Source organism: Ambystoma mexicanum, chromosome 8, assembly GCF_040938575.1.
Source record: "Ambystoma mexicanum isolate Mex_15411 chromosome 8, UKY_AmexF1_1, whole genome shotgun sequence".
Lineage (NCBI taxonomy): Eukaryota > Metazoa > Chordata > Amphibia > Caudata > Ambystomatidae > Ambystoma > Ambystoma mexicanum.
In genome coordinates, this window is record NC_090929.1 from 1,053,675,179 (window position 1) to 1,053,696,578 (window position 21,400).

The window sequence follows — 21,400 nt, forward strand, 5'->3', positions numbered from 1 at the left end:
CAGAGCTCACTCAGTTTAATTTTCCCTTACAGCTGCAACATTTGCTCACGCATTGCTGTCAAGTCACACTGTAATTCAGCAATCACATCAGTCTTTCACCCGCGATCTAATAAGTTTATGTAATGAGAACCAACGCTGCCTGTAAAATTGGAACAAGGGACGTCTGCAGAATGCTCCCTTGAGCAAAAATCTTATTGAAGCTTTCCTTCTCGATTTCAGAAGAAATCCTCTCCCTCCTGCCTGTCAATGTGTCGGATGACCACATTGCCAATGCAAATAGTTTAGCCTGTGCGTAATTGCACAAGTCAGCAAATCCAATTTGTTTCTCCTACTTGCACCCAATGCCACCGTGGCCATAAAGAGAAATTTAACGTGCACCAAACACAATCGCTGCCACCTCCTAGAGAAGGCAATTCAAACAGGGGAATAACAAAATGAACAAAGTTAAAAATGCACCCATCATAACATAACATGGCTGTACTGTATAGCCACGCCCAGCAGCTTTACCTTAAGTCAAAGGCCACACAGAGGGCACCAGAAATGTCAATATTTTATCTCCAGGCCACTACAGTCTTATGTGCAGTCTTGTGTATTTATCGGAATTCTAGCGTAGAGATTAACTTCCTGCAAAATGTATCTTTTATTCAGGACTTTTGAAGGCCCGCCCCTGCACGCTGCCACCAAAGAAATACAACCTTCTAGGGAAAAAGGCCCAATACACTATTGCAAGTGCTTCTACAAAATAGAAAAATGCATAGGCAAAGAACTCTGCTGCCGCTGAATGTTCTGAGCTCCATAGGCATGTGCAGCAAATTATAAGCACACACTGCGTCACTAATGACACCACTACATATAGTACAATTCTGCAATACGGATTGGAAGAGCCCTATACGTGTAGTGCATGCTCCATATGTGATGCCAGGCCATTGGTCTATCTCCGTCCATGTGGGTATCACTGGGCTCGTCATCAGAGATGAAGCTGGCCTAACAATTAGCTACTTGCAATAACAATGTTATTTTATCGTTGTAACCATGCACCTGGTAGATAAAGGGATTGGCTCGTGGGGAGAGCCAAGGTCACACTATGCCGCAAGCTTCACTCGCTCTCAGACAGATCAGCAACTCCCAAGGTCCTCCACCTTAGTTTTAGGCTATAATTCCGATGCTACCATGCACCTCGCTGCACAAATCACGTGACCCATTTCTGAAGCACGATAGCCTTGCCATCTGATCTTGGTGATCGATCGAGGGGTGTACAAGTTTTATGTTCAGTGGTCTGGGCTTGGATGGTGCGCTGTGGTATGCAAGGGTCATGGGATGAAAGCATGGCAAAGCTGTATTTCTCATGTGGTGTTCGTAGGGGGCAGGAGGCCCTCGCTATCTGTTTCGTGGGATGGTGCTGCCAAGAGGCGCTCTGATCGTTCTCATGACCTTGCAGGATGCATTCTTCCCAGGCCTGTAACTTTCTGAACAATGGAGGTTTGTGGATCTCTGAAATCTGGCCAGGGTGGGTGTGGTATTCACGTTCATGCAAGGGGTCTAATACTAACATACTAAATGCTGTTTGCTGTGCTTGGGCCTAAATTCTAAGATGGCTGCTACTGGCCAAGATGGTGTTCACACCTGCATCTACCTTGTAGCTAGCAATGTATGCACTAAGGTGATTGTGCCCTCCTCTAGGTGCACCCCCTGCTACCTAGATGTGCTCTCTTAGCATTTATTTCTTATTTGGAATCGCCTAAGGGGGTGGGAAGACCCTCTTTCCCAACACTCTTGAATCTGGTCACTGCTGGGCCTTGTGTTGTGGTGCACCTTACCTTTACTGCGTGCATTATTAAATGCTCCAGAGTTTTGTATTTGTCTATTCATCCCCATGAATAATCAGAACACACAAGAAACCCACCAGCACAGAGCTAATTCTTTCATGTACTTTATATGCAGTTGAATAAACTGGCCACTGGATAATGTCCTTTTTCTCATAGCAAATCTTACTTGCACTTTACTGTTTGACTGGAAATACTGTTATCTAAAGCTTTGAAAAATATTGGCTATTTTGGCAGGGTTGCAAGCTTTCGGTTTGCATTTGAAACTGGCCCCTTACACATGGAAGGAACACATGAAAAAATAGCTAATTACGTTTGTATTGTTGGTCTATTTGAAAGTATCAACCTTTTAAAAATTCATTACATAATCAAATCATTGCACACATTATATACATTAATAGACATCGACTATGGCAACAAAGGGTATTTATCCTAGGTTAACAGAAATACTTTTAAAATTCATTATACAAAGACAATAGAAAATAAAAAAAAGTATAATCAACATGTAATAATTCATATTCTTGGTTCAACAACCCTTAAAATCAATGTCCTTAGGAAGGAACCCTTAAAGTAAGGAGTTCAAAATTACAATTTAGAGTTTAAAACTTCACCATAGATGACATGAGATGAGGGATATATGCTTTCCATTCTTGATTATTCATTATAACTCCACACCATGTTGGAAGTATTACATAAGTGTAATTCTTGATCTAGATTGACAATTGCGGAAGAATAGAGTCCAGAAAGTGCACTAGCGCAATTGTAACTGGAAATCTAGAGCAAGTAAAGATGATTTGCCATATTTCACTCCCAGTTATAGGATGTGTATCAAGTAAATTCTTAAATGCTTTAAGTTTTGTATTAAGAACAGGACATTCCAATACTATGTCCTGCAGCGTTTGTCTTTGGGTGGTGTCCTTACAGAATCGACAAAGGTTCTGATCTTTGGTTATGAGACCTCTTCTTGCCAATATATCATTTGTAGGCCACAAGTTTAATCTATAACTTAGATACTGATTTCTAATGTGAATCAAGGGACACTTAATCAAATAGCCAGCTATATGGCAACATTTCTTATGACCAAACAAAGATAAGTTGAAGTCTACATAGGTGTTACATTTATCTTGTGTGCATAGCCAGTCGTATTGATGGAGCTTAATCTTTGCCCTCCCTGGATTGTCTATTAGGAGTGCCAAAGAGATGTGAGCATCAGTCAAAGCATCTGTTATGAAATTTCACGATGTTCGTGGGAATAAATGCAAGCATGTTAATATATAGTGGGCCACCAAACTCAAGATGTTGTTTGAGGTGGTGCCCAAAAGACACTTTTGTGGCAAACACATTTTCCAAAATCCCTGCACATACAGGGATAGAGACCCCAATTCAAAACGTATGATAGCCATCGGTATACATTTCGGAAGTTTCAATACTTGTTTCCAAAAGCGGGCCACTAATGTATCCCAACACTTTTGTCCTCGAGGGGCCTTTGTTTCCGAACCGTAAATCGTAATGGGTACCACCAAATCATAATGGGTACCACCTTCAGTTGGTAAAATGTCATAATGTGATTGCAAGTAAATTTGCCATACTAGTACGCTAATATTTTTGCCTGTGATGTGAGATTTGCTAGTTTAGAATCTAAACTAAGTAAATATAAATTATCACTGGCTATTGATGGAGACACCCAGATATTTATATTGGGGTACTATCATAAGTTTGGAGTTCTGCAAAGACCACGTATATTTGCTTGCTTTTTGTCTTACGTGTTTACCACATACTACAATTTGAGGTTTTTTTCGGTGTTTATCATTAGTATATTTATCCAATGTATCTAAAAGGTTTTCCAAACTCTTGTAATTTGGGACAGAAGGACGAGGTCGTCTGCATAAAGTAACCACGCCATCTGTTGAGTACCTAGTTTAGGGGCATCAGCAGAAGTTTCCGAAAATGTTTCACCTATGTCCAAGATAAATAAAGTAAAAAGGATGGAGGCCAATATACATCCTTGCTTGAGACCTTGGTTAGTAGCAAAGGATGTGGAAAGTAAGCCTTCAAGTGCAAGTCTGACCTGCATTGATGTGTTCGTATGAAGGAGGTCAATAAGGGTTAGTAGCGCGGCTGGGCATTCATATAGGCTTAGTTTTTCAGAGACTAATTGACAATCTATGGAATCGAATGCTACACGGAAGTCCACGTAAAGCCATGTACAGTGGTTGTTCCCGGCTATCATAATGGGATTTGATCATATACAGCGAGATGTTTATAGAGGTGCCCAGACCAGATACAAGCCCTGATTGGAACTGATCTCTTATTTGCAGTCAGCAACCAGGCATTCATATCCTTAAGCATAATACGACTGGAAATCTTGCCAGAGGCATCCATAAGTGCAATCGGCCTATAGCTGGTTGGGTTTTGCCGATCTCCCCTTTTATAGATTGGCAAGATAATGGAGTGCCTCCACGACTGTGGAAGTTGCTGTGTGGTATTTATCTGAGAGAATATATTAAACAGAATTGTGGCCCAGATTTCAGGATGCTGTGTCGGTGTACAGTTGGACAGGACGTCGGGCCCTGGGGCCCTCAATTGGCTCGCTTTGTTTATATAGAATAGTATGTCCTCTCTATCGAATGTGAGATGAAATTGTTGTCTTTGAGCACAAGCAGCTTTTTGAGAGCCTAGGGGTTGAGCATATAGCTGACAAAAGTGGTTATCCATTCAATTTTGGTGACTCCATTAGACTGCATTATTACTTTGGGTCCAACTGTAGCCTGTTTCAATGCTGCCCAAATTTGGGACGTGTTTTTATTTTGCAATGAGCTTATCATCCTCTCCCCATCGATTTGATATAATTGGGGTTTTTGAGCACTCAGCCAATTTTTGTAAGTAGAACGCCTCGCGTATCTGAAGACGAAATAATTATTTTTTTTGCTTTAGTGTCAGGATTGAAGACCTGTAACATTTTATATTTTTTTGGAATATGCGACTTATCAGAATAATACAGTTATAATCGATCGTAATAAGAAATTTCATAGGTCGATACACCTGCCATAGATTTCTGAAACTCAGATCGGACAATCATTGAGCAGCGTCAGAGAATTCTCAGACCAGCGCAGTCTATGAAGGCTGGTATTTATGATCATAGGCCCTTGAACATGTGCGCGAGGATAGTTGAGATTATGATCATCATCATACCATTTAAACGTCAGCATCTGATGATCGCTGTGTTCTGTGGGAATTATACAGAATTGTGCTGCAATAGAAAACAGCGCTGCATCCACATATATGTAATCAATTATCGCATTGGCATTACCTCTGTGCCAGGTTGTTTGAGGTGGAATGTCATCTGGAAATGCACCATTCAACATAATTAGGTTATGAGCTTTAATAAAGTGATTCCACTGGATCAATCTGCCTTTCTGCAGAGGCAAGTTATTGTCTAGACAATGGAGATTTAAGTCTCCTGCCATGATGGTGTAGGTGATCTTAGGGGCAAGATTGATCAAATCCATCAATTTGTTTAAATTGTGAAAGAATCGAATGTCAGTAATGCCCACTGGGTTCCAGTATATGTTCAATATCGCATAAGATTTGTTACGGAAGTGAAGTTTCGTTAACTGCATAAATGCATTCGGCGAAGCCCATGATTCAGAGCTAATGTCCAAAATGATTTTAGTGGCAGTTAATAGGCCTGAGGTGGCACGACCCCTGCTACCCTTATTGACGGGAATCTGATGAATATCATGGTTATCCCAGATGGGAACTGTGGTTAGCCAAGTTTCTTGTAGGATTGCCACATCAAGGTTTTCAAGACCATTCTTTTGATTATTTAGGAGGTAACTATATCCTCTGGTGTTCCAACTAACCAAGGAAATGATCCTCTGGTCAGATTGCAGGTCTAGTTACACTCTGTTACCACATTTACAAGCACACTGGGTGTGACCTTGTCCCGGGTTATCATTTTGAGACATCAGGGTTTTGACAATTTTGGGGAGGCTTAATTGGTCAAGATTAATCTGGGTTTTGTCATTTTTAGTGGGAAGACCAAGGGAAAGTACAAACCCCATATCAAAATTTGTTTTTTGCACGCCAGATTGTATTTAACACCACCCTGGAGTTCATCCAAAGTCTGACTACACTCAGATCTTTTTCATTGATAAATTAGACCTGCTCAATGTCAATGGTACTAATATCTTCTAAAGATGGAATATCAGAAAAGATAGCCATGACACTCTGTCGGTTCATGCCATATTGAGAGAATGGAGCAGGTCTACATCTGATGGTAAGGGAGTATAAAGAGGATCTTTTGGGCGCTGAGCAAAGTTGAGCCTTTGGTTTAGATTTACTATCCTGTGTTTCTCATGGCTTCGGAGGATGTGTGCAATTTGAATCCAGACTGCCTTTTGTTATGGTCTAAAGAAAATGCAAACGTTCTGGGGCAAAAGACTGAACCTGCGAGGCCCCACCAGTAAGTGGAGAGGATTGATTTGTTTTGAGAGGACAAGAAACAATATGGGATTCAGATAAGAGGTTATGATTATTTCCTTTGCAAATTTCATTATTATTAGCTACTATGTCATGAGAAGTTAACTTAAGGCAGCCGAGTTTCAGCATGGTCTTTTATACATACAGATTGTAAAGGTATTTCACTTGCAGTTGTCCGCACTGTGGGATATGTTATTGAAACAGCCTGCCCCTTTGCTGGAGAGGGGCAAGTATTCTGATTAGATCTCTGACCCTGCAAATGGATGCTAAGAGCTATTTGAGGTTTTTGGGCAGCCATGTATGCATCTGTTTTTTTGATTTCCTGACTAAGATCAATTGCTTTATGCTCTTCAACAGTATGAGGCAGGATAAGCTTCACTGGTCTTTGCTCGGGTGGAGGTAGCGTGGTAATTATATTTTCAGCTGCTTGGACAACATTAGCAGCCACAACTAAGTGGAGCATATGGTGGAATACGATCTGAAGATGTCGGGAGATTTGGATATCCTTGCTTGGTCTAACAAATCGTACTTTTTCACACGGCATTTGAGGCTAACATAGAGGCTTTTTTATGTTGATTTATTAATTTTAAAAAAGTGCTTTGTAGCTGATGTTGAGGAGCTTTTTGTGATTTTAAGATTTATGGATTTTTTTTCTCCTGTGGGATAATCTGTGATTTGGAATTGATTTTGACTTTGGAAAGTTTGCGATTTCCTGTGGAAAATATTGTATTGGCGTGCTTTGATGGAGAGGTGGGTGCAGACTTGGATGAATTACTATGCAGAACCAGAACCTCCAAAGGCAGAGGGTCCACGTTGTCAACAGACATAATTTTGTCTATACAAGGAACAGAAATTGTATAATCTACCCTGGTCTTTAGATGATGCCAATAAGACTTTGGGTGGAACTTGGAAGGAGATTTTTTACTACTGTTAGAATCTGGGTTATGTGTAGATAACAATCGGAGATGGCACCTGCCTTTTGGGTAGACAAGTCAGTCTTTTTGCCAAGCCAAAATCATAGATATTTGGGTTGCTTGTCGGGACATTTTAGCATCGAGGGTTTCAAATAGTTTCGCTAAAGAATTTAGAGCCTTATTCATTGCATTAGGCGTGATTTCTATTAGCTTGTTAGATGGATCTGGGAGGAGTGGTGAGTTAGAAATGGGCGAAGGCACAAAGGTTACGAGGAGTCGATGCAAAATATGAGACAGCTAACGCTGATTCTACTTGACTTATATCGTGAACCAAATCAGGGGAACAAGATACTTTTTGGGACTTGTCACAATCCGAAAAGCAGGAGCCATTGGATTCTAGATCAATTCTAGCCAAATCAGAAGGGACATCTCACAAGTTTTCATTAGTATCTGACACAGCAGGAGCTGTTACATTTTGCAAAACCACGCTGTAAAACCACGCTGTTTGACAAGGAAACATTGTGCGCGATTATGGTTGACTGGTATAAAGTGTCACTGTGATCACTCGCAGGTATCTTAACATTGCCTGGAGGTTTGAGCTTTTGTACATTTACTTCGGGATTAGGTAAGGCATGTACTGACGAGCTTTGCGGGGTCATTGCAACATCAACAAAGGAGGCTGCACCATTCAAAGCTTCATTTACATTAGTAAAATGGCACAGAGGAAGGGTCGAGACTGCGGCTTTCTGAACCATTGCCACAATGGAGAGAGAACTGCCACCAGTTTTGCAACAAAAAAGTCGGTCAGTATTCATTCCAGGCTTTTGCTTGTCAACAATAGACATTCTACTTACACAAGATAGTGGCGCCGAGCATGAGTTGTTTTTGAGAAGAGCTATCGGATAGCTTTCGCTTGTTACTTCTAGGTTGTAAATGACCTGGAGAGGGCATAGTCGTTCGCAGCGTATACACTCTGCATCTCATAGGTTATATGAAGGTTTAAAAATGAGCAAAGTCAGGAGCGGACAAAGTATTGGTCCCGCACCAGCCAGCTGCGGCAAAGCGGTACTTCGATGGCACTTCTCTGGTGAGCGAATGTGCTTGTTTTTGAAAGATTACGGCCAAAGAGGCGGAGCTTAGAGTACGTGAATGTTGTTTAACTTCAATATTGTTCCAAAAAAGACAGTGAGAACAGTCAACTTGGTACAAGGTTTAACTTGATGGTTGAAACATCACCTTCTGGCTTCCTGCGCTAGCAACTCCACAAAGGCCTGTTTCAAACAGAATTATTTCTGCAAATTCTTGCACAGCCTTCATGCCCCCATCGCAAAGGCAATTTTAATTCCTGCATTTAATTTTCTAAACATCACTGCAGAGTCTGTTTTTGCAGCCCCATTCACACGCCCCAGTTTGTATCCTTAGTTTGCAACCTTTCTAATCACTCCCATATTAGTGGTGAGGGTTAGGTGTTAATATTGGTTCCTATACTCCTTTTACCCCATGCAGCAATGCTAATGCTGTATGCACTGTGCTATGGTATTCTATTGAAGCTACTCTATATTGCTATATGATGCTAAATCCTAAGTCAGCCTTTCTTTGGTTTGTATGAAGTCTAACACTGTCTCACATCAGCGCTAAGCCACATGCTGAAGTACACACCAGCACTAACTGTGCACTGACATCCACTTTCTACACGAGTCTGGTTTGCTGTTGAAATTCATGGCCTAGTTGAAATTCGCACCACTTGTATCTCTGCCATTGCTGTTGTGGAATAAGATAGATAATTAGCAAGCAGCTGCATTGTGTGGTACAAAGAATTGAATCTGCAAATAACCACATGCACGTTTACGACTGCTACATGTAAGATTTTGAAGTGGGGGTATTTTACGCCCCATTTATTTTGTTTACGTTGGGGGTAAAATAATTTTTTGGGGAGTTCAAAATAAGTAAGTATCATTCCTAATGGGATAATTTTACAAGAGTAAACTGTAAAGCAAATGTGTTTGCAATAAATATTACATTGCACCTAGTTTTTCGTACATATAAAAAGGTACATCTTCAGATCAGGCAGTGATGATAGTTTCTTCCTTTGGCAGAAAGTGTACTACTGGTCCAAACCTACCGATGGCGCTTTTTTTGGAGAAATCCGGCTCTTGTTTGTTTCCTATATTTTATTTGGTGTATTTTTAGCTCCCCGTTTTTATGTTATTGGTGTATTTGCCTATTGCTGGGGGAGTAAAAGTGCCAGATACACCCTCTATAGGGCTGACGGTTACGCATAAGACTTATTCTACTTCTAACCAACAGCCTATTGCACACCTTAAGACTAGCACTCAAATGTTTAATAACTCCTCATTTTAGCCCCACCTAATGGTACTTGTACTACTCATGAATTATGGAAAATGGGGTTCCAATATGTCGAGGAGGAGAATATTGAAAAGGCACATTAACATTGCAGTAATGTTTCTTCTTGTGTCGTCATGGTTTCTCAATACAAAAAAAACGATGCGATGGGTTCATGGGTCGAGTTCCTATCTCTAGGGTCGAGTTCTCTGCAAGTCTGGCAGGATTTGAATTTTTTTTCAAGGGACATGTATACAAAGTTCTGTGATGTGTACTTATTGGAACCTCCTCACTTGAATCGAGAACAGATTTGCATAATCCCAGTGCTGTGGCATCGTGTTTGACACGTGTAGACTAGTGACTAATGGGAGTGATGCATCTCAAAATGTATTAAAGTTGAAAATCCCAACCTCTGCCAGCTTAGTGATTTGACTGCATTGTTAACCTGTAGCCTTAAAGTGGTTATGGTTGTACATCTCTATCACATAGTAGCTATGCACAGTCCCTCCAAACTATCCCTCCAAATCTATGAACAAATAGTCCACAGCGCTTTTGTCTGGGTTGGGCTGCAGCTACTTTGGCTCGATTCCTAGCCTCTTAACTAGCCTGAGTAGGTTACTGGGCCAACTGAGGCTGCATCTGGATTGCCTTGTAAAGAGAAATAGACTTCATACGCATCTGCTTACAGGTGGGACTGCATGGCTTGAACCGGATGGTATCGGTCGGCGGCATAACCTGTAGTTGGCAAAAGGGATGAAAACACTGACCTCTGTATTACCCCATTATGGACCTGCCCACTATAGAACCAGGCAGGCTGCATGCATTCTAGTGGTTAGCTGGGGCCACTGCACACACAAATGCAGGACCTCTTCGAGAATGATCTTTTCCTCGACACTACAGTTAAGAAATGGTGGCATTTGGGAGGTTTGACGGTGAGCAACTCGGGCAGATGGAACGAGGATGATTGGCAGGGCAGCTGTATAGTTCACGCCCTCTTATTTCTGGACCACCTTTGTTTCCTGCATACCTTTTTGTTGTTCCTACAAGATATTGTTTCAATTGGGACACTGTAGGGGTGTGGAAGGTGCACGCAGGGGATCGTACAGAGTTTGAAATGCAGGAATGGTGAACCTGTACTTTGCTTTAGTTTTTCCATCTTAATATTTATGGAGATTTGAGACTACTCCAGGTCTTCACATCAATGTGCCCCTTTTGATTGAAAGTAGCCCAGCTTTGTCCACTTTTCTGGCAATTAGGATTTTAAAAAGGCTATTTGAATTTACTGTGTGATCTTTAAAGTAACAATACGATCTATTGTGTGAAATATTTGCAATGTTGTGTCCAGAGTGTCTCCTTGAAGACAATACCAACTTGTTGCCTGATATTTATCGCCAAATGCGTAAAGCTGAAACCGGGGTGGAAAAGGTCCGATTACAGGCACCCCTACCACAAAGCCCATTGGTTCTGATAGGAAGTTGTTAAATACTTCTATCCTGGATTGGGTAGGGATTTTTGTTGCATATGATTTGTCGCTTGTTGAATTGCGGCTTGTTTTTGACTGCCTCTTCACTGTCTTGTGTTTAGGCGGGGCATCGTGGTACCATTCACGACTTCCCAGGCTTCAATGCGCTCAATGATGCCGAGGTGCTACGAAAAGCCATGAAAGGATTTGGTAAGATGTCGAGCGCTCGACTGTATTGAGGTTTGCTTTTATTCCTGTCTGTAAAACATGTTTTATTAAATGTACACAACATTGATGCCATTACAAGTATAGAAAGCAATGGGTGCATGGGAGAGCCATTCCCTCCATTGTCTGCCTCCTCTAAACGATTCAGGGACTTGCAGGGATAAAAAATGACTTTATTCTTCGCGGGAAATGTTATTCAATTCACGGTTTGCACCAGTAAATCCCTAGTGCTTTCAGATGAGAACTATAGGTTTAGTGACCCGTATAGTCAGTATCCCTCTAGCAATGCACCTCCGCTGTGGCTACTTGTTCAAGTTAAAAACAAAGTGCATGTCTTTGCACCTTTTTTAATGTCCCTAAACTCATTTCATTTTAAGGCTCTCGCAGAATCAAGAGTGCTGGATCGTTGTACACAAATAGTGCTAGATCTAATGGAAACCCATTGGCTCAAACTCCCCCCACACTGGCCAGAATGCTAAGGAGTTACTCGTACCACTACATGGAAAACATTTGAAATATTTGGATGACGGCCCTGAAAAGAACTGGCTCGGGCTATTCTAATAAGTGGATTTGTGTTTCATTAAAATACAGTTATGCTTTAATTTGAGACCGTGGCTCAATGAGACCGTGTTTATTTCTTTTTAGTAAATATTCAGGGGAGATGCAGTGAACTGCTTTACCAGTGTAGCATATAGCTTTGAACCCTAGCCCTGCCGCCAGTAAGGGGAGTTCTTCAGTTCTTATAGACTAAGAGTGATGCATTGTGACTTCCGAAGGGCTTCTTATAGCGTGGCTTTGTTATGGAAAACCGGTTTTGAGGTTGGAAGAGTTGACTTTGAACAGCCAAGCAGCAATGCGTTTCCTAAACCTGTTGCATGCTGCAGATTCCCTCTTACTCCTGTCCCCAGCTACAACGTGTGCAAATTGAACACCACAGATAACAGACCATTGTGGGTACTCTGTATGCTAAGCACTGCGCATGACTTATCAAACCCAATCCGCATTTGATGACGGCAGTTAAGACCAGGCAGAGATTAGCTAGTCCAATTCTCTGGCCAAAATGTCTCGGCATCTAAACCAGTTGGTGATCTCAAAAACCACAAAGAGAATCTGCAAGACTTCAAAAATCAGGCAGCCGCCCCATCCACTGCATAATGTGGAGCAAATGACCACAGAGAGAGGGCGGCAGTCTTAGACGGCATGAAAACAAATTGGGGGTAGCCCCCAAAAGATTTGTATATGCAAGGAAGTACACTAGCTTCTAGCTATCCACCTTGGTAAACACCAGCACTTATTTATTTTAAAAAGTTCAATAGCCCCAAAACCGAGCCCACTGTCGGGTGGCTGCCATCTTTTTCACTGCTTCACTTGGAGATAGGGCAATAATACCCAGTTGATCACTGCATGAGATTTTCTAAAATTATTAATTACTGTTGGTACAAAGTATCAATCTCAAACTTCACAAAAGGTATAATTTTTCACCTTCAGTGCAATGATAGAATTCTGAAATTGAGAGGTGTAATTTGCAATGTAATCTCAGCCTTCTGCCCATTTTCTTTCCTTCTGTTCCTTTTCTCCTTTTATTTCATTATTATTTTTTCTTCCTTTTTCTATCCATACTTTGTTTCTTTCCATCATTCCATCCTGATTTCAATTTTTTCCAAATGTTTCTCGCCATCTCCCTTCTAATTTAATTTTACTGTTTTAAACCTTTTATTCTTTTTCATTTTTACATTTACTCCCTTCACTCATTCCCTTCCTTCGTTCTTCACATATGTTCATGGCATCCATCTTCACTTTTTGTCATTGCACTTTTCTTTCTCTTTTCTAGCAATGCTTTTTTACTTTTTCTGGCTTTCTTTAACTTCTTATTCGTCTTTTCTATTTCGGTCTTTCATTCTTTGTCTTTCTTTCAGTATCTGTTTATCTTCTCCTTCATTAGTTTTTGCCATCATTCGTTTGTCATTCTTTACTTCTACCTTTCCTTCTTGCTTTCGTTCCTTTTAGGTAAGATTTTCATCTTTATGATAAATCTTCCTGACATGTGTTCAACTCAGAACATTTTGCTTGGACTTGTAACTATTCTACCTTGGCCCTAGGTGAGTGGGAATCCTTTTCCCCCCTCTTAGTCTTTTACTCTTTTTATAGGCAACCTTTTTATGTCTCTCCATAGTGTATGCTTGGAGTTATAGTTTCCTATTACTGACTGACATATGTACTATGGCAGTACACAACAATTTAAATGCAGTGACTTCCATTTAATTGTTATTTCTTGGGTGAACTACTGTTCCCAAGAAGTAAAGTGGGGTTCACATCCCCTTTACATTGATTTAAGTGAGCCAGCACACCCAACCTTATGTGGAGTGCTCAGGGATAAAATGTATCCCCTCCCTTATGTACCTGGTAACATTTTTGTTACAATTGCAAGTTTACTTGAATGGCTGCTGGCCGTGATTTTACCTTTGTGACTTTTTAGCCTTATTACTGGTCGCCGGCTGTTGTCTCTATAATGCACAGAAGAGCCACCATTCTGCTAGAATAGTGGGCTCCTTTTTTCGCCATTTGTGTGCTTGTTTCTGAGTTGTTCCCCCTGCCATTCTAAGTGGGAACAACCTCAGTGGAAGTTGTCTTCCGGCGGGAATCCTTTGTATTCCCCGCCTAGGCTCCAAAGTGTCTGAGAAGGCAGGGAGTGAGGGAAGAGTCCAACTCTGCAGCCCTTTCTCTTTCACCTTGCCTGAAAGGAACCAACTCCCAGTGGGGGAGCGGAGGCTGGCTGTCCTGATTGGACAGCCAGACACCCCTTTCTGTAAACCGCAGGGAGAGATTGCAGAATGTGTGCTGTAGTTCCTGATAAATACTCTGAACCTGGAAGCTGCTGACAAGTCGACCACTGGAGCTGAAACCGAAAAGGAAGATGAAGAAAAGACATCTGTTGCGATTTCCAGCAACCGGAGCGCCTGCTGTGTAACCAGAGCCTGATGCAACCTTTCCTTCCAATCGACCTGGGTGTCCCGAATGGAATGACTCCTACCCAGAGTCTGGTGGGATCCACTAGTCTCAAGAAGACCTGCATTTTGATGTGCTGCGACCTTGCTGTGCTCTAAACCTCCAAAACCCTGGGATCTCGATGGTCTTCCGAAGTCCAAATTCGGCCAAAACATTGGACTCCTGCTGGATCTTCAGAGACACGATTCGAATCCCTGAAGTCCCCTTACCAGATTGCAGGGCCGAGAGAGTTAAGAGAATCTGACCGGCAATATTTGTTCTTCATCTGGCTGCTTTAAAAAGGTGACAAATCCACAGAGTTGTGAAAATCTGTGAAGACCCCTTTGCTGGAAGCATCCTCCCAGACCTACTGCTGCAAGTTCCCATCCAGTGTGAAGTTCTTTTGTCTCCAGACCAAGAATCCAGGGACTGGGTCTTGTGCTGCTGCATCCTGAAGGCATCCACCCAGAAGCTCTTCTTTTCTCCGAAGGTACTGTGTGGGCTTGGGTAATACTACCTTACGTGTGGTATGCATCCTGGGTGGCTAAGTGGGTGAATCGTGTGGTTGGGAGTTTTTCCATACCACTTACCAAGGCCTAATGCGGTAACACATATAGGGAGCCTTCTCTGAAGTCCCTGAACACTTGAACTCTCAAGTGAATACTTACTTGTTTTAAGAAGATATCCTCTGGAACTTGGACTTTCCTGTAACTGAACCCTATCCTGACATGCCTACAATTGACACCTAGACCACTGGGGTCCCTCTTCTCCTTCTGAGAAAATCCATGCTACAGACTAGGCAAGGACTTCAGAAGATACAGATTCTGCCTTGAAAGTATAACAAGTGCAAAAGTGCTTATTGCCTAAAGAAGTTGGTGTGGTAATTGAATCTCTGTGAAAGAAGTTACAAAGTGTCATTAGTTTTTAACTTACCTTTTGAGTTGCTTTCTGCCCCTGTGTATAAAGTTGATTTACTGACTATATGGTGTTCTCCTACTTCTGAAAATAAAGAAGTATTGGTACTTTTTTATTATTCTGAACTGAATGAGTTTAAAAGCTTACCCATAGGGTTTACCTGCCTTGAATAACATTGTGTCGTTCTTAAAGTGTAACCTTGGGGTTTTGCTTTCCCTGTTCTGCTTTATACAGATCTAAAACGCTCTTTGAGTTAATATTTGTCTTGGAGTTACTTGTAGCCCCTCTTAAAAGTACATAGGCCTTACTTAACTTGAATAGCTGCTACTCTTCTAAACTTGTAACCCTTGGTTGTGCTTCCCTGAATAGCATTAGTGCTATTCTAAAATAGTTTCATAAAATTCCTACTTACTTTAGAAACTTTATTATACACTTCTTAAAAGTATGCCTAGGTATTAGGTAGCGGATAGTTATGTACCAATAGGCCAATTACTTACCTGGAAATACATTGGGCCCCATTACAAGTATGGTGGTAAGGCAACAACGGTGCCGGTATCTCTATCGGCAGTGTTGCTACCGTACCGCCATACTAGGAGTTCTACTCGCGGGTGTCCTTGCAGCCACCAAGTCTGACCTGGTAGCTGTACCTGCACCCGCGAGCAGAACAGGATGGTTGCACCGGTACCATTATTAACGGTACCGGTGCTACCACCCTCCCCATTCCCATTCAGCCCTATGGCTCCAAATGGGGATGGGGAGTACCTTTTTATTACTGGCACCTGCAAATGGGCAATTACCTGGTCCGCCAAACTCGGCATGACCCGGTTATTGCCCATTTGCGGGTGACGGTATAAAATGGATACTGGCGGCAGCCGTGCCTGTAGTTATCGTCAGCCTCGTAATGATGCCCATTGTGTCTTTCTTGAAGTGTAATAGGGTTTTGCTTTCCCTGATTTGCTTAGTGCATCTAAAATAGTTGAGTGTTCATACTTATCATTGAGTAGCTTGATGCCCATCCAGAAAGTATGAGTTGATTTACTGTAGCTGAACCGAGTTCTAAAATGTAATGTTGCAACAAGTATTCTTGTAACAGGGTTTGTTTATTATGTGATTTCATAACTGTCACTTCATGACTGACTGGGTCAACGACCCTTGAAATACTGATTGTATCCTAAAAGTATATCTAGCCCGGTCTTATTCCCTAAGAATTGTATATTACTATCCTGAATGTATAACCCTGGGTTTGACTTGCCTTCACTTGCTTCTTTCTCCTCTAAATAAGGTTATAACTTGGTTTTCATACCATAGGTATTGAGTTGTTTTTTTATGATTGTGTTTGTGATGTTATAGTACTTAATTGCCCAAGCATTATCTTGGTCTATTTAAATAAACCCTTTTATTTTTTACAATGCATAGTGTTTCAGTGTTCCTTTGAACCATATATGTATGCTACAATTTCTTTGGACCAAGATAAGCATGGTTGCTCTGTCCATGCTACCAACGTTCTTAGGTGGTACAGCCTTATACTAATAGTGGAGCTTATGTACTGTCTCAGATGTATAGTTTAATGAAGCCCTTAGCTGGACTTTAGAAAAACTGTCCTAACAACTCTAATGTATTTTCATTTTTCAACTGACAAGCCAGCACATGCTCCACAGCGTTTAACTTTCTTCCGGTTATCTGTGCATGTTTCTAGGGAATGGCGTATTAGAAGATCTCTCAAATTGAACTGAGCACTTTGCCAAACTGCTTTCAATAAAGTAAGACCAAAAACACTGTCACTAAAAATCACGATCTGAGCAATAACGTAGCTTTGCGCTCCAACCTGGAATAGCACAATAGCTAAACATTTTGTCTCTAGTCCATTACATAGAATAGTGGTTCACACTGTAATCTTTCCAGTTGCTTATTAAGCCTCTCTGTAGCAATTGATCCCTCTTTTATTCATTTATAAGTCAAGGAATATTTATTTGTGGCCTGTGTTATGGAAATGGTCACTCTTACAGCACTTGTCGGCCTGAGGGAGTCTTTTCATAGAATTATTGAGAATATACACTGGCAGACTCGGGTGCTTAAATTAGAAGGCCCTTATACATACATGTCTATCCGCTGAATGAAAAGAGGACACTAGGAAAGGGTTTTGTTTCAATGTGAAGCATTACTATCTCTTAGACTTCCGTCGGGTATAATTCTTCTAGCCTTCATCTTTTTCCCACTTGGAAGTGTGTGAAAGTTTTGCTACCAGGCCTGGGAGGAGCAGATTATAATGTCTAGGGACAGAAAGTAACCTTAGTCTGCCTTTTGTAAACAAGATTGACAAAGATTTATTTTCGATTTGATCAAATTTTTGAATGCATCATCAATTGGATCATTGCACGGACGACAAAGCTGGAAGAAGTTGAATGTAGCAGAGCATCTGTTGATCAATTCAAGGAAAGGGAGAAAAAGAATAAAAGGAAGAGGATGAGAAAAGAATTTGAGAGGAAAAAATAGATGGAATTAAAGTGAGAGGGAAAAGGATTTGGATAGGTGGGAGGAAGAACATTTTAAAAACGCTGGTAGTTGGAATTACACCATAAAAGATGGAACAAAGACAAAAACAGAAGAAAACGGATGGGTATGTAAAGTAGGAATGATAAAAGTACATTGGGAACACATGAAAGCAAGAAAAGGTTTAAAAGGACAAAGGGAAATGGACTGAAAGAAGGAAGGGAATATGAGTGAAAGGAACAGAAATTGAAGGAGGGAAAGATACAATGATGGAATAAAGTAAGGAAGAATAGGGTGGATTGAAAAAAAGAATGGAAATAAATTAAGAGGAACAACCTGGCAGATGAATGTAGAAAAGATGAATGAAGGAACAGTCAAATAGAAACATTAAAGTAAAGAATTGTTAAATAAAGACAAAAAAAGATAGGAGGTGAAAGGAATGGACACAACACAAGGAAAAAGGGTAGATTGGGAGGGAGGAAACTTTGAATGAAACAAAGTGAGCGAACTTGTAAAAAATAAGGAATAGAACAAAATAGAAAAAAAATTAAAGACAAATATTGGTGGTGCGGGTAAGCATATTGCAAAACAGTATTAATAGCGTACTGCTTGTGAATTAGTCACTGTCTGAGTTGAAAATGTTTACTTTATTATCCATTATGGGTACTTTTTAATAGAAGTCCTTGCCCCTCATTGTTGTGGAAAGTGCCCTGATGTGATCAAGTCTCTTATTGATACTGTGCAATGAAGCCCTGACGCCACAAATGGCAGAGGAAAAGATGGCACCACCCAGGAGCCAACGACCATTTGAGGCTGTTTTAACATTTTTTTTATTTTTTTACAATTCTATTCGTTTTTGCCAAGATGTAATGACTTTTCATGAACGGTCCCTTTATAAGGAGTTTAGCCAATGGGATCCTCTTCGGATCAGATCCCATTTTGAGAGTAAGAGGTTGTAACCTTTTATCACCCTTTTCTTAATTTTTTTTTTTTTAAGTAGTTTCACGCTAGTAAGTAAGCAGTCTTTACATACATTTTAGCCTTTTGAATCTTCCGAGGTGTATAACACTGCGGCAAATGTGTGTTCATTTAATATGAATCTGCAACACTTGGAGAAAAAAATCACACATTCTCATTATCCTTGTACGTTGGTTCTTCTGCTCCTGAATTTCAATCAGCCTGTTCTCTCATTCACAATCCTTCCCTGCACTTCAGAAAACGTAGCTGTTGTTGGCTTGTATCCCTCGAATATGAGGAACCTGGGTCTTGGTAGGGGTGCATGTTTGCAAGCTAGCTGGTTACTAACACCCCTTGGGACTTATTTTTCACCTGACGCAAGATCTCACCCATGAGAGACAACTTTAATGCGAGGCAGAAAGGAGCGAGTCCAACAAACCAACTGATAGAGGAAACGTACTGCAGATAAACCTTTGTAAATATATATATATGCACTTGTTTGGCATATAGGAAAGGAAAACTAAATTGGAGACGTGGCTGATTCCTCCAGTCTTGTTGAAGGCTTTGTCCATATAAAGCCCTTGCCATGAGGCCTTCCTGTGCCTAAGAGGCCTCCCAGTCATGATAGCTCTTCATGTAAAGGGAGTTTTGTGACCGAGCAATGCCATGTGACAGTACTACTCCATTTGATGGGAATTTTCAGTGCTGCGTTTCTTTGCAACAAATGGTTTATGCATGCAGCTGACCGCTTTCCTTCAGGACAGCCAGCCGGCCAATTGGAACTGGTTTCACTCAGGCACACCTTGAGACAAAGGACAGGAAAGTTTCGGGACCCTCCCCACTTCCTGCTGTTACAGACACACTGGCGGTTGGGCGGGCTTCAGGGCCCAAGCCCGCTAAATGTGAAGGACTCAAACCTGATGCAAGCAGAATAAAATCCCTGAAGAAACTAACAAATGGTGAAAAAGACAGTGGGCCATTTTGCGAAAAACCAACCCTTGGGTGCAGCACTGCAGCTGAGGTATCAGCCTGCAGATGCATGTCACTAGGTAGTAAAAATGAAATCACTGCCAGCAATCATTCAAGTAAGTTGGTATAACAAAATGTTACATGAGGAATGGGTTAAAGGATTTACTATGTAACTCCACATAGGGTGGTGTGTGCTGGACCCTTGAAGTGAAGGTTACTAAGACGAGAGTCCTCTTACTATTCTTGGGAACAGTAGTTCACCCAAGAACAAGTCCAAAGGACTTCTCAATGGCACTGCACAAAAGGTGCTGTGTCACAATGCAATAGCAGATGCCTATGGTTTACCAGACTCCATAAAACAGTAAGAAACACAGAAAATCATAGTCTGTAAAACACAGAGTGAGAAAAAGGTCCCACTCACTCGGGAGTAAAAATGAAAAAGACCTGAGTCCAGCAAAAGATCTGTGGGTCTTAAGGTTAAAGGGAATTGGCACAGAAATGACCATTCTCCCGAACAGGATTCTTCTGTAATTTTCTGGTGCTGTTTGTGTGCAATAGAATGTCAACATGCCACTAGGAAATATGGGGCACCTCAGAGTACAGACACCACACTGCTGATGCACACCAAGACCCCATCATAGGTTTGAGTATGTGACTTGCATACCCCAGGTCTCTGCATTTTATAGCTGCATCCTCATGGGATTTGTGTGGACTAACGAGCAAGTACCTGTGTTCAGTGCTGGTCTGAAGAGGGCTGACATGCATTGCATAATGGATCATCATTACTCCGAGCCCCAGGGGTACCGCTCTATGCCCCAGGTGCACTGTGTTTAATCCCAGCCTGTCCTTTAACAATGTAATGAGGAAATTGCAACATTTCATCCCAATTGGTCTAGCATACCTGAATGTAATGGTCTGCAAAAGTAAAGATTGGAAACCTTAAATCCCAGTTACAAGAATTAGTTGCTCTTCTGGTAATAGTAATTCTGTGGGCCGACGTAAATTGTGTAAATAGTTTTGCATGTGCTTTCAGCTTCTGTGTTGAAAACCAGTTTATAATTCCTAATGTATGTCGTACATATACATTCATTCATCAACCATTACATTTTGCTGCACGAGTCCTTTTTTGTTTTGTTTTTGTAAAGCATGTTTTAGGATGACCGTAGTAGGAGAATATGGTTGGCCATCGCGCCCAACTGATGGTTCACTACTCAACCACTGCAAATTCCTTCATTTGGGTCCCCGATATTGTCATTTGTAGGTGGCAACAAATTAAAAATGTTGCAGAAGGAGCTTGAGTGTAACTCCAATCCTGCATCAATTGTGCTGGCTCCACTTGAAGGCTAGCATCATTTTGGAAAACTGGCATTTACATGGTCACACTTTAAAAGCAGTTAAACCATTTAACATCCCATGACGAGTGTGTGAATTGTCAAGAAAGAACTTCGCAGTGGCCATGTTGGAAATGTATTGTGGGAGGAAAGATCGTCATGGCTCAGTGTGTGCATATCTGAAATTCCTCTCATCTCCATCTATTAATAGAAGGCAAATGTCTTGCTTTCTGTTAGCTACCAGAAGACTTGCTTTGGTTGCACTCCAGCATCGCCTTCGAGATCTATGTCTCTGCCTTCCTTCAAATGCCACACTCTCTTCTTGAAGATCTCCAAGTACTAGGACTCCCAGCATTTCATAGAAATGCTGGACATAACTTGGGCATATTCTATAGGTGGTGGAGCTTTTGAGCGCTATGACTAAGTCAGTGGGACTCCTACATCACAACTGCTTTATGAAATGCCACTTGGCTCATTAAATGGGGGTTGGGGCACATTCGGAGA

The 21,400-nt window shown here is 41.3% G+C and overlaps 1 protein-coding gene across 2 annotated transcripts in view; it reads left to right on the forward strand.

The window, feature by feature from the left end:
* ANXA11 (annexin A11) overlaps positions 1-21,400 on the forward strand; it is a 292,276-nt gene that overhangs the window by 145,869 nt on the left and 125,007 nt on the right. For both annotated transcript variants that reach the window (XM_069611028.1, XM_069611027.1), the window contains one exon: positions 11,147-11,234. In XM_069611028.1, coding sequence (XP_069467129.1) covers positions 11,147-11,234 — 88 coding nt within the window. The remainder of the gene's footprint in view (positions 1-11,146; positions 11,235-21,400) is intronic.